This window comes from Carcharodon carcharias, chromosome 10 (genome assembly GCF_017639515.1).
Source record: "Carcharodon carcharias isolate sCarCar2 chromosome 10, sCarCar2.pri, whole genome shotgun sequence".
Taxonomy (NCBI): Eukaryota; Metazoa; Chordata; class Chondrichthyes; order Lamniformes; family Lamnidae; genus Carcharodon; species Carcharodon carcharias.
This window is the reverse complement of record NC_054476.1, coordinates 130746919-130767813: the sequence shown is the minus strand read 5'-3', so window position 1 is coordinate 130767813 and position 20895 is coordinate 130746919. Positions and strand designations below refer to the sequence as shown.

Below are 20895 nucleotides of genomic sequence, written 5' to 3'. Positions count from 1 at the left end.
CATTGACATTATATGAGACAGATCCCTCAGAACCAAGTTCATTGAAATGCCAAAGCAAAATACTACAGATGCTGAAAACAGAACATAGTGTAAATACCCAGCAGACCAGGAAGCAGAGAGGAACAGAGTTAATATCTCACATTCATGGCCTTTCATTGGAACTGGGAAAAGTCAGAGATATGATAGGTTTTAAGAATGTGTAAGAAGGAAGGCGGGGAAAAAATAAAAAAGGGAAGGTCCATGATAGGGTGGAAGGTAGTAGAAGAGATTAAATGACAAGAGTTGGTGATGAAGAGGCAGAGGGACTGGTGTAATGCAAGTCTATCCTCTTCTGGCTACCTCCCATTGCTGAGCATGGCTTCAACTCCCTGTTAAGAATTGAGCATAAATCTGCATTCTACTTTAAGGAAATAATTTTATTAAAAAAATAGGTATTGCTATAGCACTGAATACACTGAGGTACTTCCAAAGTACTCACAGGTGCCATATTCAACAGGGGTGAAGGGGAAAAAGGGGACAGAGAGCATGTGGCCTTTTTGGGGCACTCTCATTACAGACAAGGTGTATGGGGGCCTGGATACAAACACAGAGGGATAGGTAAACGCAGACAAATGGATCGTGAAATGTATTGTCCCACAAGAAGGCACTCTCATGTGCACACACAATTGACAGAGAGGGACAGATGCACACCATGACAGAAACACACCACATCCCAAGAAGAAAACAAGAAAATCACAAGAGTGCATGTGTGCAAGACAGACAGAACACATACATGAAAGTACATGCTAGAGAGAAGAGAGCAAGCATTAGAAGACGACACAGGGTGAGCTCCAGAAAAGTGAGCCCAGGCAGTGAGTAAGCAAGCCTAGAAAACTCACCAGAGATATATTTAACGACAGAAGCAGTCACACAGAGGTACACTGCAAGATTGACTCCATCTGTCTTGAGCTTATCTAGAAAAGCCAGACGATATTCAAATCCGTCAACAAAAACAGCTCCTGTTTTCGGCCAGCGACTCATTAAAAAATTGTCCAAGCACCGAAATGAATACTCGACAATATTATAGGGAACAGATAACCCTTTTTTTTGCAAAGTTTTAAACATAATTGCTTTTATTTAAAAGTCCAAAAATGTTTTTAATACAAGCATAGCCCTCCCCAAACAACTACCACAGACACTTGGGAAAATATACAATGTCAAAATTTCACTGTTTTATTCTACATCACTTACCTACACAACTGAGAGTGACTGGGAAGGTGATAAAATGCCAATGGAAAGAGGGGGAACCCCACATAAAAAGAAAGAAAATTTTAGATCAGTGCTTTCCTTCCCCCTCCCTCCCAAGAAAAAACGGCATATGTGAAAAGGACTTTAAAGGACTTGCTGCTCACAAATACTCAAATAATAAGAGTTATTTATACAAACTACAGTAACAAAGAGGCAGATGGAAACAAATTCAAGTTGTGCCACGTAATTTTTTTCTGACAACTTGAAGCACAAGAATCTTAATCCGGTTAGATCTACATATCTGTATGCGCTGTACAAACCTCCGCACAAAAAAGGAGTATTTTACAATTTTTCAGTTTAAAAGTCCAATGGTGTCTCATGAGAACTATTTGGTCAAGAGGAATGGGCAGACCAAATGAGAACCTTACATGTCAAATGCAGAATTGTTGGCAGCCAACAAGCATGAGACGTGGTAGAACATCTTTATTAAGCCTGGGTGCTGTTACCCTGAACCAATTAGGTTGTGGGGCGAAGTAGATTTTTTTTTGTCAGTAACTAGAGACACCCAATGTACAATGGATTAAGTATCCATTTGGTTGGACCCTCAGATAATCCAGGGTAGATTTAACGACAGAGTGTAAACCAGCCACCATTGCTCATTGCAGTCAGAACTGATCACACTTCAGTTTTGAAAGTCAGTTGACTCAGAACTAAATATCTCCCGCCAGATCAGACATGTTATAGACCACAGTCAATCACACAGGTGACATAGATTACCAAGATGGCTGATGGTTCATATGAAAAACTCAATTGACTGCTTCAGATGGCAAAACATTTGAGGGCAAGGATTCTCCCCAAAGTGGCTGGAAGGACCTCTATTATAATAAAGCACAACTGTACATTTACAATATTGTTGTGATTAATGCGAGATCATTTTGCACATATTCAATCATATGGTCAAATCAAAAACACAGCTGGATAAAACAGATGCTGGTGATGCAATGTGTGTGTCATCTGGCACTGTCTGTGAAATGCCTTGGCCTGCAAATCAGCTGGAATTTCCATTCATTGTACACTCTCTCCAGCAAATCAGCATCATTAGAATGGGCCAAGGGCTGACCATCTAGGGGCCTGTCTAATTCTCTGTATTGATCATCTCTACAGCAAAGATGAACAAATAAGAAAGAGTCTACGCTGAAAGCTGATACCAAGGGACAGAAATGTTTGTGAAAGTTCTGCACTGCGGTGATAAAATCAGAATTACAGAGCTCCTAGCCTGTGATCTTAATTTCACAACCATTTTTAACATAACGAACTTTCAGCCGCCAGTCCCACAGGCTCTCCCAACCCAACAAGAGATTTTTTTTAAAAATCTGCAAGAGCTTTTGATTTCAACCCTTTTATATTCCTATGAAAATGTCCAGGTAAGGTTGAAGCTTTGTATTTGATCCAGTATTTTAAATCAGTCAACGTAAACATTTAAAGTACAAATGTGTCTGCAGTTTTCAAAATAATTACTACATCCATTATTCAGACCCAATTCACTTCCGGCGCTTGCGCGGTGGGATGGAATGTTCACTTGATTCTGCCTCACTGTCATCATACTCATCATCATCGTCGTCTTCCTCCTCCTCCTCCTCCTCTTCCACCACCACCTCTTCATCCTCCTCCTCCTCCTGCTCCTCTAGCTCTACTTGCACCAGTCTTTTCCGCTTCTGGATACTCTTTCGTGGTTTGCCTCGTTTGTAGCTGTGGTTGGGAAGATGTTTTCGCAACATGTCAATGAAACAACGTTCTGTTTTTTCCACACAGGTAAGGACCTGGCTACCCTCTTGATTATACAGTTCTGCGTTGTTAAACACCAGTTTAATGTCCTCAAGAAATTCTTCAATAGTTTTGTAGGTGCTGCACAAACATTTGCTCTGCATGGTCTGCAAGTCCATAGGTTTAGTGATTATTTCAAAATAATCTTCTGCTTCATCAGTTGTCACAGGCTCTCTGGAAAAGAGGAAAGGGCAATTTATAAACTTTAGCTCCATAATAAAAAAGGATGACTACTAGTTACATCAAATTCACTTAGTTTCAGTGTAAATTCTATGTTGGACTGATCATACAATAGATTACAATTCTCTGGAATTGCCACCCCTTTGCTCAACCATATTTTTATCATTGTAACTACTGGAACTGACACAATGCAACCTAGTCACTTGCTACCATCTTGAGTGTAGACTTCTTTGGCAAATTGGGCCTGGTAACAAGCGTGTGGTTAGAAAGCAAAGCTTGCTCGTTTTAAGAGTAAATGTAGCTTAAGGTACCTCCTAAGCACACTGACTCTTGCCAGGACACAATTCACAGGTGTCAGCAGTCTTCTAGTGTTCTACCCAAGTAGTCCATGTTTAATTACAAAGGGCATCATAGCCAAACTTGATCTTGCCCTCTGTAAAAATCTAAGTTCAATCACTCTCCAGCAAGAGAGTCACAGAATAATCAAAATCAGGGAACTTTTCACCTCCTGGCATAGAGGTGCAGTGACCAACCATAGCACCCAACTATTATATAGACAGCTTAGCTCACAAACATTAAGACTATTCTTAACTATTAGAAATAGGAGCAGGCCATATGTCCCCTTGAGCTTGCTCTGTCATCAAGAGGGTCATGGCTAATCTTCTAACTCAATTCCATTTTTCCATCTTATCTCTAACATCCCTTGAGCACTCCCCCCAAAAAATATATCAATCCTCAGTCTTGAATATACTCGATGACTGAGCATCCACATTCCTCTGGGATAGAGAAGTCCAAATTATCACAAATCTTTGCATAAAGAGATTGCCACTTGTCTCAGTCCTAAATGGCTGAACCCTTACCCTGAGGCTATAGCACAACAAAGATACCACAGAGCGCGGCTTCTGGGGCCCCAAAGGGCATGAGGCGCAACTTCTGGGCCCCCAAAGGGCGAGAACGCGACTTCGGGGCTGCAAAGCGCGAGAGCAGAGTGAGACATCGGGACTGCAAAGAGCTAGCCTGTAACTAGTCCATATGCTCAGAGCCCACGTTCAGGAACAAAAATTCAAGTGGGGCATCGCAGGGAAGCAGTTAAGAAATTGGCTGATGAGTATTTCCTATTTATCTTACTTAAACTAGAGAATTTCAATCTGGGCAAATAGAACAAATAAATTGAAATAATAAAAATATAAGCACAAGCAAGGCTACAGGCATTTAATTAAGAAAATTCATTAATTGGTTAGTTAAGACACAATAAAGATGGCTGGGCAGATAATGTGTTGCAGCTGCAGTATGTGGTTGCTGGTGCACACCAACGCGATCCAAGGCAAATACAGTTAAGTGTCTGCGGCTCGAGGAACTTTGGCTCAGAGTCAATGAGCTAGAGGCTGAGCTTCAGACATTGCGTTGCAGCGGGAGGGGGAATACAGCAGTCGTGGGGGACAGTATAGTCACTAGGATAGACAAGTTCTCTGTAGCCAAGAGCAAGAGTCCAGAAAACAGTGTTGCCTGCCCGGTGCCAAGGTTCGGGACATCTCCTCCGGGCTGAAGAGGAACGTGCAATGGGAGAGGGGAGGATCCAGTTGTCATGGTCTACAAGGGTACAAACAATATAGATGGGACTAGGAAAAAGGTTCTGTCTAGAAAGTATGAGCAGCTAGGGGCTAAATTAAAAAGCAGAACCTCAAAGGTATTACGTGAGCCATAAGCATTAATTAGTGTGGAAGAAATGGGTTTTGATTCATGGGGCACTGGCACTAGTACTGGAAAAAGTAAGAGCTGTACCATTGGGACAGTCTTCACTTGAGCTGTGTTGGGACCAGCGTTCTGGCAAGTCATATAACTAGGGTGATAAAGGCGGCTTTAAACGGAATAGCGGGGCCAGGGGATCTCATGAGGGAAGATGTGGTAAATTAAAGGGAAAGGGCAAGGCAAGAGAGCAAGGTCACATTAAGAGTAATGATAATCAGGGCGTGGCAGGTGGGGACAGAATGTACAGACTTAAGATGACACCAGCAGGTAAGGCCAGAGTTTGCAAAAATAATGTAAAGGCAGAACTAAAGGCTCTGTATCTGAATGTCCATAGCATTCGTAACAAAACAGATGAATTGTCAACTCATTAGAAGTAAATATGTATGACCTGATAACCATTACTGGGTGTGCAAGGTGACCAAGCAGGGGACCCAAATACTGAAAGGTATTTGACATAGTGGGAAGAAAGGAGGCTAGGAAAAGGTGTTGGGGTAGCTCTGTTAGTTAGGGATGAAATTAGCACAATAATGAGGGATGACCTTTAGTTCGGGATAGAGATAAGAAATAGCAAAGGTAAGAAGCCACCTGTGGGGGTAGTTTATCGTCCCTCAAAAGTAATTACACTGTAGGACTTGGTATACAGGAGGAAATAATGGGGGCTTGTAAGAAAGCTGCAACAATATTCATGGGTAATTTTAATCTACACATAGATTGGACAAATCAGCTTGGCAAAGGTGGTCTGGAAGATGACTTCATAAGAGTGTTTTCAGGGCCATTTCTTAAAGCAGCATGTTGTAGAGCCAACCTGAGAGCAAGCTATTCTAGACTGGTAACGTGCAAAGAGGCAGGATTAATTAATGACCTCATAGTAAAGGAGCCTCTACGTAGCAGTGATCATAACATGAAAGAATTTTGCATTCAGTTTGAGACAGAGAAGAGTGGGTCTAAGACTAATGTTTTAAACTTAAATAATAGGCCATCACAAGGGTACGATGAAAGACCAGGCTGAAGTGAACTAGGAAATTAGATTAAGGGGTAGAGGTGCAATGGCTCCGCAAAGATAAATTCCTGTGAGAAAGACAGACTCTAGGAGAAGGATGCACCATACGTTGCTAACTAAGGAAGTTAAAGATAATATCAAATTAAAGAAAAAGCGCACAATTCTGAAAAGATTAGTGGTAGGTCAGAAGAAATCGACAAAATTTAAAAATCAACAAAGAATGAGAGTATGAGAGAAAACTAGGTAGAAATATAAAAACAGAAAGTAAGAGTGTTGATAAGTATTTAAAAAAAAAGAGTGGGTCTTCTAGACTGAGTCTGGAGAATTAATCATGGGAAATAAGGAAATGGTGGAAGTCTTCAACAGATGTTTTGCCCTGCCTTCACTGAAGACGACAAAAATAACATCCCTGAAATAGTTGTAAATTAAGAGGTGAAAGGGAGAGAGGAATCTAAAACAATTACAATCACCAGGGAAAGGATATTGAGAAAGTTATTAGAAATAACGACTGACAAGTCCCCAGGATCTGATGGACTTCATCAGAGGTTCTTAAAAGTAGCTGCAGAAATAGTAGATGCATTGGGAGTAATTTTACAAACTACCCTAGATTCTAAAAAGGTCCATCAGGTTAGAAAATAGCAAATGTAACTTCTCTATTGAAGAAAGGACGGAAGACAGAAAGTATGAAATTATAGGCCAGTTAGCCTGACATCTGTCATAGGGAAAATGCTATGATTATTAACAAGGTTATAACAGGGTACATAAAAAATCATAATGCAATCAGGCAGAGTCAATATAATTTTGTGAAAGGGAAATCATGTTTGACTAATTTATTAGAGTTCTTTGAGGAAGTAACAAGCAACATGGATAAAGGGGAATCTGTAGATCCAAAAGGCAGAAGTGCCACATCAAAGGTTACTACACAAAATAAGAGTCTATGGGGTTGAGGATAACATGCTAGTATGGACAGAGGATTGGTTAGCTAACAGGAAGCAGGGAATAAGGATAAATGGGTCACTTTTGGGTTGACAAGATGTGGAGTGCCACAGGGATCAGTGCTGGGCTGTCAACTATTTACAATCTATATCAATGACTCGGATTAAGGGGGCTGAATGTATGGTTCTAAATTTGCTGATTACAAAAGATAGGAAGGAGAGGACGTTGTGAAGATGACATGAATCTGCAGAGATATGGACAGGTTAAATGAGTGGGCAAACATTTGGCAGATGAAGTATAATGGGGGAAAATGTGAATTTGTCCACTTTGACAGGAAGAATAGAAAAGCAGCATATTACTTAAATGGAGAGAGATTGCAGAGCTCTGTGGTACAGAGGGATATGGGTGTCCTGATACATGAATCACACAACGTTAATAGGCAGGTACAGTAAGTGATTAGGAAAGCAAATGGAATATCATTTATTGCAAGGGGAATAGAATATAAAAGTAGGAAAGTTTTGCTACAATTGTAAAAAGGTGTTGGTGAGACCACATTTGGAGTACTGCGTACAGTTTGAGTTCTTATTTAAGAATGGACGATAATTGCATTAGAAGCAGTTCAGTGAAGTTCACTTGACTGATTCCTACGATGAAGGGGGTTATCTTATGAGGAAAGGTTGAGTATGTATCCATTAGAATTTAGAAGAATGAGGGGTGATTTTATTGAAACATACAAGATCTTGAGGGGACTTGACAGGGTGGATTCTGAAAGGATGTTTGTCATTGTGGGGGAGTCTAGAACTAGGGGGATATAGCTTAAAAATAAGGGATCACCCATTTAAGATGGAGGTGAGGAGAGGTTTTTTCATTAAGAGGGTCATTACTCTGTGGAACTCTCTTACCCAAAGAAAAGTGGAGGCAGGGTCATTGAATATTTTTAAGGCTGAGTTATATAGATTGACAAGGGAGTCAAAGGGTACAGAGGGAGACAGGGAAGTGGAGTTGAGGCCACAATCAGATCAGCCATCTCTTTTAAAATCCTAGGATGTAGGCATAATGTCCTATTAATTTTTCCAGCAATTTTCTTCTCTAATATTATTGCTTTAAGTTGCTCAATCTCATTAGGCTTTTGGTGCCTCACAATTTCAGCTATCTTTAAGTCTTCTACCAAAGATGACAAAATAGCTGCTTAACATCTCTTCCATTTCCTTATTCCTCTTACAATAATTTTTCCTGTCTTTGCCTCTACATAGCCCGTGGTTATTTTTGGTACTCCCTTTCTATTTATCTACTTGTTGAAGCTTTAACAATCTATTTTTATACTTCTTGCTGGTTTAATCTCTATTTTCTCCCTCTTATCAACTTTTTGACCATCCTTTGCTGTTTTTTTTTTTAAATCCTCAATCTTCAGACCTGCTACCCTTTCTGGCAGCATAAGCCTCTCTTAATTTAATACTATCCTTAATTTCTCCAGTTAGCCACAGTTGGACCACTTTTTCTGTGACATTTTTATTTCTCAATGGAACGCACATTTGAGAATTACAAATTACATCTTAAACATTCACCATTCGACCACCAAATCTTTTAATCTAATTTCCCAATTTACCTTTGTGAATTTTCCCCTCGTACCTATATCACTGCCTTTGTTTAAATTAAAAATCCTTGTTTGAGTTTGAGAATTTCAAACTCAAATGAAACTCTATCATATTATGATCACGCTTTCTGAGAGAATTTTTAACTATAAGATTATTAATTAACCCTATCTCATTACACAATATTACACCTAAAACAACTCCCTGTGTTCTTTGAGATATTGTTCTAGAAAACTGCTTCAAATGCATGCCATGAACTTGTTTCTGAGCTGCTTTTGCCAATTTGATTTGCCCATTCCATATGAAGAATAAAGACCCCCACAAGGATTGGGTATCATTCTTCAAAGTGGCAAATTTTATTCTCCATACCTGAAGGGCCAGCTATATCTGGATCTGATCAATTTGTTCAGGATTTCTTCACACTTTGCCAGCTCCAGGTTTAGTCTCCGAGACCTATATTTTGTTCTTTGTTGCACCTACAGGTAAAGAAATCAGTGATTAGGAATCCAACTGTGTTTCAATATTTTCCTTTTCCACAAAGAAAAAAATCATTCAAGTAATCAAAAAAGCATATTTTACTTTGTTTTTCTTTTCCTGATACCTCACTATTATTCATGTGTTAATCTCTACAGGAAGCATATCAGTTGTGTCGGATCCTGTCGTCACCCATATCCATATGGCACTCTTTCAGTAGGGGTCACTGGCTAGTAATCAGTGACAGGAACCGTGGTTCATTTTCTCCTTAGCCCAAGATTATTCAGGCCAACTACAGAATCACTTCTTCTGCCTCAAACGAGATCAGTTAACTCAGCACAGACAGAATTAAATCCTGCACCGCTATCTCACGTTTGGCTACTCAATGATTAAACTCACTGAGCAATTGGAGAGAACAGATGATCACAGATCATATTCCTACTGATACAGGTCACAATCACTAACATTTCATATAATACCACAGCTCACCAACTGTAATCCTTGGTTTTACACTTTGTAATGGCCGAACTTTGACTATCCCACGAGTAAAATACACATGACGGTATTTGGTACAACTGTGGAATACACTGTGAAGCTCAGTTTCTGAGACTGTTGACCTTTGAATGCAAGACTCTAAAGGGACATAATTTGAGATTGCTGTAAATTAGTTTAAAAGTTGTAAGTAAATTTTATGACGACTGGAAATGTAAACATGAGGTGAGGAACTGTGAATGTCCACACTGGCTCCTCTGTTGTTCGAAACCAAGGTAAAGTCTCAATGTTATCCTGGAAAGGTATCAGATATGGGTAGAATGGAGGAAATGTGAAAACTAACAAATATTCTTGACATCTCTATTAACTTTGGGGAAATAGGGATTATTTATTCACATGTTCCTTCCAAAGATTAATGCGTTGGCCAGAGATCATGAAAGAACTGAATTTTATTGTTCAATTCTTCATGAACTGATCTCCACTAACTTGCACTACTGTTTTTACATTGCAAGATTTCAGACAATGAATGCAACATTGGAATAAACTTGGTCTCAAGGAGTCAAATTCTCAAAATAGCAAGACTGGTATCAATTAATTTCAAATGGGGCAGTTGAAACAGTGTGCCGGAGACAATGATAGTTTGACATTCCAGTATCAGTAACATTCACTAACGCTGCATCAATCAACTCTATTCATTTGAACTAAGCAGGAGTCATCACCAAGTTAGGTTGGTGGATTCACTTGGGGTGGGGTGATTAAAAGCTGTTTTAAGTCGGCTTTTGAACAAAGAGAACTGCATCAGTAGAGGCAGTCAGACAGCAAATGGTGTCTGAGAAAGATTGGATACAAGAGAGAAAAATGTCGGATACTGTTGGAGAGGGCATAAACTAATTTAGCGAGGGGATGGGAACCAGGATGTAGTGTTAGAAAAAAAACAAAGGTGCACAAAGAATTGGAAGAGACAGGTAGAACTAAAGAAAGAAATAGTAAGGTATTACATGAGGTCAAGGTTCACAGTGCATGTACACTGGTGAGCTGCAGGTGCAAACAGGCACATGGGCACATGATGTGGTGATAACAGAGACTTGCTTCAATAAAGATGCAGGACTGAGTATTAAATACAGAGATAAAAACAAAAAAACTGCGGATGCTGGAAATACAAAACAAAAACAGAATTACCTGGAAAAATTCAGCAGGTCTGGCAGCATCGGCGGAGAAGAAAAGAGTTGACGTTTCGAGTCCTCATGACCCTTCAACAGAACTTGAGTTCGAGTACAGGAAAGAGCTGAATTATAAGCTGGTTTAAGGTGTGTGTGTGGGGGGCGGAGAGATAGAGAGACAGAGAGGTGGAGGGGGTTGGTGTGGTTGTAGGGACAAACAAGCAGTGATAGAAGCAGATCATCAAAAGATGTCAACGACAATAGTACAATAGAACACATAGGTGTTAAAGTTAAAGTTGGTGATATTATCTAAACGAATGTGCTAATTAAGAATGGATGGTAGGGCACTCAAGGTATAGCTCTAGTGGGTTTTTTTTTATATAATGGAAATAGGTGGGAAAAGGAAAATCTTTATAATTTATTGGAAAAAAAGAAGGGGGAAACAGAAAGGGGGTGGGGATGGGGGAGGGAGCTCACGACCTAAAGTTGTTGAATTCAATATTCAGTCCGGAAGGCTGTAAAGTCCCTAGTCGGAAGATGAGGTGTTGTTCCTCCAGTTTGCGTTGGGCTTCACTGGAACAATGCAGCAAGCCAAGGACAGACATGTGGGCAAGAGAGCAGGGTGGAGTGTTAAAATGGCAAGCGACAGGGAGGTTTGGGTCATTTTGCGGACAGACCGCAGGTGTTCTGCAAAGCGGTCGCCCAGTTTACGTTTGGTCTCTCCAATGTAGAGGAGACCACATTGGGAGCAACGAATGCAGTAGACTAAGTTGGGGGAAATGCAAGTGAAATGCTGCTTCACTTGAAAGGAGTGTTTGGGTCCTTGGACGGTGAGGAGAGAGGAAGTGAAGGGGCAGGTGTTGCATCTTTTGCATGGGCATGGGGTTGTGCCATAGGAGGGGGTTGAGGAGTAGGGGGTGATGGAGGAGTGGACCAGGGTGTCCCGGAGGGAGCGATCCCTACGGAATGCCGATAAGGGGGGTGAAGGGAAGATGTGTTTGGTAGTGGCATCATGCTGGAGTTGGCGGAAATGGCGGAGGATGATCCTTTGAATGCGGAGGCTGGTGGGGTGATAAGTGAGGACAAGCTGTGGGAGTCGGTGGGTTTGTAATGGATATTGGTGGACAGTCTATCACCAGAGATTGAGACAAAGAGGTCAAGGAAGGGAAGGGAAGTGTCAGAGATGGACCACGTGAAAATGATGGAGGGGTGGAGATTGGAAGCAAAATTAATAAATTTTTCCAAGTCCTGACGAGAGCATGAAGCAGCACCGAAATAATCATCGATGTACCGGAGAAAGAGTTGTGGAAGGGGGCCGGAGTAGGACTGCAACAAGGAATGTTCCACATACCCCATAAAGAGACAGGCATAGCTGGGGCCCATGCGGGTACCCATAGCCACACCTTTTATTTGGAGGAATTGAGAGGAGTTGAAGGAGAAATTGTTCAGCGTGAGAACAAGTTCAGCCAGACGGAGGAGAGTAGTGGTGGATGGGGATTGTTCGGGCCTCTGTTCGAGGAAGAAGCTGAGGGCCCTCAGACCATCCTGGTGGGGGATGGAGGTGTAGAGGGATTGGACGTCCATGGTGAAGAGGAAGCGGTAGGGGCCAGGGACCTCTGACACCTTACGTCACATCAACAATTTCCAGTTCCCTGGCCCCTACCGCTTCCTCTTCACCATGGACGTCCAATCCCTCTACACCTCCATCCCCCACCAGGATGGTCTGAGGGCCCTCAGCTTCTTCCTCGAACAGAGGCCCGAACAATCCCCATCCACCACTACTCTCCTCCGTCTGGCTGAACTTGTTCTCACGCTGAACAATTTCTCCTTCAACTCCTCTCACTTCCTCCAAATAAAAGGTGTGGCTATGGGTACCTGCATGGGCCCCAGCTATGCCTGTCTCTTTATGGGGTATGTGGAACATTCCTTGTTGCAGTCCTACTCCAGCCCCCTTCCACAACTCTTTCGCCGGTACATCGATGATTACTTCGGTGCCGCTTCATGCTCTCGTCAGGACTTGGAAAAATTTATTAATTTTGCTTCCAATCTCCACCCCTCCATCATTTTCATGTGGTCCATCTCTGACACTTCCCTTCCCTTCCTTGACCTCTCTGTCTCAATCTCTGGTGATAGACTGTCCACCAATATCCATTACAAACCCACCGACTCCCACAGCTATCTCGACTACAGCTTCTCACACCCCACTTCCTGTAAGGACTCCATCCCATTCTCTCAGTTCCTTCGCCTCCGTCGCATCTGTTCCGATGATGCTACATTCAAAAACAGTTCCTCTGACATGTCCTCCTTCTTCCTTAACCGAGGTTTTCCACCCACGGTCGTTGACAGGGCCCTCAACCGTGTCCGGCCCATCTCCCGCGCATCCGCCCTCACTCCTTCTCCTCCCTCCCAGAAACATGATAGGGTCCCCCTTGTCCTCACTTATCACCCCACCAGCCTCCGCATTCAAAGGATCATCCTCCGCCATTTCCGCCAACTCCAGCATGATGCCACTACCAAACACATCTTCCCTTCACCCCCCTTATCGGCATTCCGTAGGGATCGCTCCCTCCGGGACACCCTGGTCCACTCCTCCATCACCCCCTACTCCTCAACCCCCTCCTATGGCACAACCCCATGCCCACGCAAAAGATGCAACACCTGCCCCTTCACTTCCTCTCTCCTCACCGTCCAAGGACCCAAACACTCCTTTCAAGTGAAGCAGCATTTCACTTGCATTTCCCCCAACTTAGTCTACTGCATTCGTTGCTCCCAATGTGGTCTCCTCTACATTGGAGAGACCAAACGTAAACTGGGCGACCGCTTTGCAGAACACCTGCGGTCTGTCCGCAAAATGACCCAAACCTCCCTGTCGCTTGCCATTTTAACACTCCACCCTGCTCTCTTGCCCACATGTCTGTCCTTGGCTTGCTGCATTGTTCCAGTGAAGCCCAACGCAAACTGTAAGAACAACACCTCATCTTCCGACTAGGGACTTTACAGCCTTCCGGACTGAATATTGAATTCAACAACTTTAGGTCGTGAGCTCCCTCCCCCATCCCCACCCCCTTTCTGTTTCCCCCTTCTTTTTTTTCCAATAAATTATAAAGATTTTCCTTTTCCCACCTATTTCCATTATATAAAAAAAAACCCACTAGAGCTATACCTTGAGTGCCCTACCATCCATTCTTAATTAGCACATTCGTTTAGATAATATCACCAACTTTAACTTTAACACCTATGTGTTCTATTGTACTATTGTCGTTGACATCTTTTGATGATCTGCTTCTATCACTGCTTGTTTGTCCCTACAACCACACCAACCCCCTCCACCTCTCTGTCTCTCTATCTCTCCGCCCCCCACACACACACCTTAAACCAGCTTATATTTCAGCTCTTTCCTGGACTCGAACTCAAGTTCTGTCGAAGGGTCATGAGGACTCGAAACGTCAACTCTTTTCTTCTCCGCCAATGCTGCCAGACCTGCTGAGTTTTTCCAGGTAATTCTGTTTTTGTGTTGAGTATTAAATACTCCTGGATACAAGAAGTTCAGGAAAGATAGGGAAGGAACAAAAAGCGACAGTACTGATTAAGGCTGGTGAGCTGCAGGTGCAAACAGGCACATGGGCACATGATGTGGTGATAACAGAGACTTGGTTCAATAAAGATGCAGGACTGAGTATTAAATACTCCTGGATACAAGAAGTTCAGGAAAGATAGGGAAGGAACAAAAAGCGACAGTACTGATTAAGGAGAATATTACAGTGCAGAGGGAGAGGATGCCCTAGAGGGGTCATGAACATAATTATTTGGTTCAAGTTAGGAAACAATAGAGGTGCCATTACAATACTGTGTATATTCTAAAGAGTATTAACTAGTGGGAAAGATTAGAGGAACAAATTTACAAGGAAGTTAGAGAGATGCAAGAACTATACAGTTGTGATAATGAGAAGCTTTAATTATCCTAATATAGACTGGGGTCATAAATGAAGGGCAAGAGAGGGAGAATAATTTCTGAAGTGCACTCAGGATAAATTTTTTTTGACTAGTACATTTTTGGCCCAAGAAAGATAAGGCAACAAAAAGCAAAATATTACGAATGCTGGAAATCTTGAAGTAACAGTAAAAAATGCTGGAAAAACTCAGCATGTCAGGCAGCATCTGTGGATGGAAACAGAGTTAATGTTTCAGATCGATGGTCTTTCATCAGAACACAGGATGAGGCATTGCTAGATCTGATTCTGGTAAATGATGTGAGCAAGTGTCATGTGGGGAACATATAGGGAACAGGGTTCATCACATAAGGTTTAGGCTAGCTATGGGAAAGGAGAAGCAGCAATCTAGAATAAAGTTACTTAATTGGAGGACAGCCAATTTCAATGGGGTGAGAACAGAATTGCCCAGGTAAGTTGGAATAAAAGATTGTTAGACAAAATTGTAAAAGAACAATGGGCTACCTTTAGAGAGGCGATGGTTCAGGTGCAGTCAAGCTACAATCCCATGAAGGGCAAAGGTACGGCAAACAAAGCCAGAGCTTCCTGGATGACAGAAGAGATAGAGTGTAAAATGAGAAAGAAAAAGGGTGCGTATGACAGATGTCAGTTTGATAATACTGGAGAGCACCAGGCTGAATGCAGAAAATTCAGAGGGATAGAGTAAATAAGAAGGGCACAGAGAGAGTATGAGACTGGCAGCTAACATGAAAGGGAATCTAAAAGCCATCCATAGACATATGCTTTGTAAAAGGTTGATGGGTGGAGCCAAATAGGGACCAATAAGGGGTTCTATGCATGGAAGCAGAAGACATCGTTGATGCACAAAATGAGTACTTTGAATCTGTCTTTTCCAAAGAAGCTGCTGCTGGAATCGTAGTGAATGAGGAGGCAATTGAGTTACTGGATGAGTTAAAACTTGATAATGGGGAGTTTTTAGAAGGCTGGCCCAAGTTAAAAGTTGATAAGTCACCAAGGTCAGATGGGATGTATCTGAGGATGCTGAGGGAAGTGAGTGCGGAAATTACGACAGTACTGGCCATAATCTTCCAATCTTCCTTAGAAAAGAGGTTGTGCCAGAGGATTAGAGAATTGTAAACACTGCACCCTTGTTCAAAAAAAGGGGGTTAAGGATAAAGCCACTAACTATAGGTGGGAAGGCTTTTAGAAATGATAACCTAGGAGAAAATTAATAGTCACTTAGCTAAATCTAGATTAATGAAGGAAAACCAGCACAGGTTTGTTAAAGGCAAATAGTGTTTAACCAACTTGATGGGAGTTTTTGAAGAGGTGAAAGAGAGGGTTTATATAGACAACGCGGTTGATGTGGTCTTTATGGACTTCCAAAAAGCATTTGATGAAGTGCCACATAACTTGCTTGAGCCTATGAAATAAAAGGGACAGTGACAGGCTGGATGCAGAGTAGACTGAATTACTGGAAATGGTTATTTTTCAGACTAGAGGAAGATTATATAATGGACTTCCTTAGGGGTCTGTACTAGGGCTACTGCTTTTCCTGATGTATATTAGTGACTTAGACTTGGGTGTACAGGGCATAATTCCTAAATTTACAGCTGACTTTGGTTACATGGATAGATAAGAGAAGCTGGAGATGTCCTCCTTAGAGAAGAGAATGTTAACAGGAGATTTCAGTGGTGTTCAAAATCACAAGGGGTCCAGAGTAGCTAGAAATTGTTCCTGTTGGCAGAACTGCTGAGAACCAGAGAACAGGGATTTAAGGTGAATGGTAGAAGAACCAAAAGGTAGCATGAGGAAAAATTTTCTTTTTAAACAGCGAGTGGTTAGGATCTAGAATGTACTGCATGAGGGTGGTGGAGGCAGATTCAATCATGGCTTTCAGAGAATTGGGTAAGCTTCTGAAGAGAAAATATTTGCAGGGCTATGGAGAAAGGGAAGGGAAGGATATGAGTACGGGCAGTAGTGAGAAGTTAATTCAGATGGCGGTAGTGAGAAGTGACTGAGAAGCATTCTGGGAGAAGTCGGCGCAGTCACCGCAACTCAGAAGGGGATCGAGGAGGACCCACTGTCAAAGAACGGAATAGCCCCAAACAATACATTGCTGTAGTGTTTCCATCCCTCCCTCCTCCTCAAACCAAAAAGAGGGAGAGGCAGTACCTTCAGGAGTGCACCAGAACTGCAAGGGACACTCTTCCGAAAGTGGATTTTAAAAAAAGCAGCTGATTGGTGAGTAAATCTTGGTATTTTTTTCAATCTATTAAAGTAATTCATTGCTTAATACTGAGGTAGGAGCTAAAGAAAGGTATAGAGTGGTATTGTACAAGCATATTAGTCAAGAAACAAGGTTCCTAGCTAACATAAATAAGGCCCCAAGCTAGCGTATTTTTCAAGGGAGTAACTAGCTTAATCGAGAGGGAGGTCATGGCAGGAGAACTCAGACCTATGATATGCTCCTCCTGCAGGATGTGGGAAATGTGGGACGCTTCCAGCGTCCCTGGTGACCATGTGTGCGGAAGGTGTGTCCAAATGCAACTTCTAGCTAACCGGATTTCAGTGCTGGAACTGCGGGTGGACTCATTGTGGAGCATCCATGATGCTGAGCAAGTCGTAGATAGCATGTTTAGTGAGGTGGTTACACCACAGGTGAAGATTTCACAGGCAGAAAGGGAATAAGTGGCCATCAGGAACAGTAACAGACTCAGGAAGGTAGTGCAGGAGTGCCCTGAGGTCATCCCCCTCTCTAACAGATATACCACTTTGGATACTATTGGGGAGGATGGCTTTTCAGGGAAGGCAGCAACAGCCAAGTTCACGGCACCGTGGGTGGCTCTGCTGCTCAGAGGGGCGGGAGGAAAACAAGTGGCAGGGCTATAGTGATAGGGGATTCAACAGTTAGGGGTGCTGACAGACGCTTCTGTGGCCGCAAACGTGAATCAAGGATGGTATGTTGCCTCTCTGGTGCCAGGGTCCAGGATGTCACGGAACGGCTGCAGGACATTCTGGGAGGGAAGGTAAACAACCAGTGGTCGTGGTACACATTGGTACCAACAACATAGGTAAACTAAGGGATGAGGACCTGCAAGCTCAGTACAGGAAGTTAGGAGATAAATTAAAATGCAGGACCTCAAATGTAGTAATCTCAGGATTACTCCCAGTTCCACGTGCTAGCGAGAGCAGGGATAAGAGGATAGACCAAATGAACACATGACTGGAGAGATGGTGCAGCCTGGAGGGATTCAGATTCTTGAGGCACTGGGATCGGTTCTGGGGAAGGTGGGATCTGTACAAACCAGATGGGCTGCACCCAGGCAGAGCTGGAACCAGTGTCCTTGCGGGTCTTTTGCTAGTTCTGTTGGGGTGTATTTAAACTAGTGTGGCAGGGGGGTGGGGTCCCAGGAGTAGGGTCAGATTCAGGTCAGAAAAATGGAGGTAGAACATTAGCTAGGGACGTTGTGATAGACATGGAGTTACAGGAGAAGCAAAGTTTACAAAGTGTCCAGCAAGGGAAATTAACGGGGTTAACTGTTTATACTTCAATGCAAGGAGTATTACAAACAAGGTAGGTGAGTTAAGGGCACAGGTAGACACATGGCAGCTGGATATCATTGCTGTAACAGAGACCTGACTAAAGGAGGGACAAAACTGACAGCTTAATATCCTTGGTTATAGAGTCGAGTCTTCAGACACGATAGAGTCGGAGATAAAAAAGGAGGGGGGGTAGCATTAATGGTTAAAGAATCAATTCCAGTTGTGAGAAGGGATGATATACTAAATGAGTCAACAAACCAGGCTTTATGGATTGAGCTTAGAAATAAAAAAGGAGCAGTCATTTTACTGGGAGTATACTACAGACCCCCAAATAGTGAAAGGGAGATAGAAGAACAAACATGTAGGCAAATTTCTGCTTGTAAGAACAAGAGGGCAATAATAGTAGGAGACTTCAACTATCTTATTATCAACTGGGATTCAAACAATATAAGGGGCACTGAGGGAGAAAAATTCATGCAGTGTGTCCAGGAAAATTTTTTCAACCAATTAGTGACAAACCCAACAAGAGGAGATGCAATTCTAGACCTAGTCTTGGGAACAAAGAAGGGCAAGTGGGTGATGTGACAGTTGGCGACCATATCGGGGACAGTGATCACAATTCAATTAGATTTAGCATTACCATGGAAAAGGACAGAGATAAGGCAGGAGTAAAAGTCTTGAACTGGGGGAAGGCAAATTTTGCAGAAATGAGAAGGGACTTGGCTGAGGTGGACTGGACAACACTGCTGGAGGATAAAACAGTGGAAAACCAGTGGGAAGCACTAAAAAGCGAGATCCTAATTGTACAAAGTATACATGTCCCCTACAAAAATAAGAGTGGTACTGCCAAATCTAGACCCCCCTGGTTGTCTAGAGGAATACAAGGGAAAATCAAACAGAAAAATAAAGTGTATGATAGGCACAAAGAACTAAGCACTGCAGACAGCCTAGACGAATATAGGAAGTGCAGGGACGAAGTAAAAAAGGAAATCAAAGAGAGGGCATGAAAAAAGATTAGCAAGTAAAGTTAAAGATAACCCAAAGATGTTTTACCAATATATTAATGCTAAAAGGTTAGTTAAGGAAAAAGTGGGACCCTATCAGAGATGAAGATGGAAACTTGTGTGTAGATGCAGAGGCTGTGGAAAGGGTTTTGAATGAATATTTTGTCTCTGTGTTTACAAAGGAAAGGGAGGATGTAGATATAGTCCTCCAGGAAGAACACTGCGAGATATTGGACGGGATAGTCATAAAGATAGAGGAAGTACTCGGGTTGAAATCCTTGAAAGTTGATAAGTCACCAGAGCCAGATGGATTGTTTATGAGGCTGCTGAAGGAAGTCAGGGAGGAGATAGCAGATGCTCTGAGGATGATTTTCCAATCTTCACGAGATACAGGGGAGGTACCGGAGGATGGAGAAATGCAAACGTAGTTTCATTGTTTAAAAAAGGATCAAAGAAAATGCCAAACAACTATAGGCCAGTGAGTCTTACATCGGTGGTGAGCAAATTAGTAGAATCAATCCTGAGAGATAGGATTAATTGTTATGTGGAAAGGCATGGACTGGTCAGGGATGGTCAGCATGGATTTGTTAAAGGAAGGTCTTGCCTCACAAATTTGATTGAATTCTTTGAGGAAGTGACAAGAAGGGTTGATGAAGGTAGTGCAGTGAATGTTGTGTACATGGATTTTAGCAAGGCATTTGAGAAGGTCCCACATGGCAGATTGGTCAGGAAAGTAAGCCCATTGGGATTCAGGGTAATGTGGCAAACTGGATAAAAGGTTGGCTTTGAAACAGGAAACAAAGGGTAATGGTCGATGGATGCCCTTGCGAATGGAAAGTTGTCTCAAGTGGTGTTCCAGAGGGCTCGGTGTTGGGACCCTTGCTGTTTGTGTTATATATTAACGATTGGGAAATTTGCAGATGACACAAAGATTGGCCAAGTAGTGGATAGTCATAATCTCCAAAATGATATAGATGGGTTGGTGGAGTGGGCAGTAAAGTGGCAGATGGATTTTAACATAGAGAAGTGTGAGGTCATACATTTAGGGAGGTCAAACAGTTATAGTGATTATACAATGAATGGGAATATACTAAGAGGGGTAGATGAAGTGAGAGATCTTGGTGTACAAGTAGATAGGTCCCTGAAGACAGCAGTTCAAGTAGACAAGGTTGTAAAGAAGGCATATGGAATGCTCTCCTTCATTGGCAGAGGTATAGAATATAAAAGTAAGGATATAATGTTGGAATTGTATAAAACACTGATGAGGCCACAACTGGAGTATTGAGCGCAGTTCTGGTCAGCACATTACAGGAAGGACGTAATAGCTCTGGCGAGAGTGCAGAGGAAGTTTACAAGAATGTTGCCAGGGTTAGAAAAGTGTAACTACGAGGAGAAGTTGGATAGGTTGGGGTTATTTTCCTTAGAACAAAGAAGGCTGAGAGGTGACTTGATTTGAGGTGTACAAAATTATGAAGGGAATAGATAGAGTAGACAGGATAAAATTGTTTCCCTTGGACAATTCTAGAACCAGGGGACATATATTCAAGATAAGTGGCAGAAGGTGTAGGGGGGACATGAGGAAGAACTTTTTTTACGCAGAGGGTAATGGGTGTATGAATTCACTGCCCGAGTTGGTGGTAGAGGCAGAAACTCTAAACTCTTAAAAAGTACCTGGTTTGCACCTTGAGTGCTGTAAACTACAGGGCTATGGACCGGGTGCAGGAAGGTGGGATTAGAAAGGGTACCTGGGTGTCCTCAGGC

The 20895-nt window shown here is 42.4% G+C and overlaps 1 protein-coding gene across 1 annotated transcript in view; it reads right to left on the bottom strand.

Moving 5' to 3' along the window:
- Positions 1–1094: 1094 nt before the first annotated feature.
- The window catches only part of baz1b (bromodomain adjacent to zinc finger domain, 1B), a 93596-nt gene continuing 73795 nt past the window's right edge, over positions 1095–20895 (bottom strand). Inside the window, exons 17-18 of the mRNA XM_041197558.1 lie at positions 8878–8984; positions 1095–3225 (exon numbers count right to left, since the gene is read on the bottom strand). Coding sequence (XP_041053492.1) covers positions 2769–3225; positions 8878–8984 — 564 coding nt within the window. The 3' untranslated portion in view covers positions 1095–2768. The remainder of the gene's footprint in view (positions 3226–8877; positions 8985–20895) is intronic.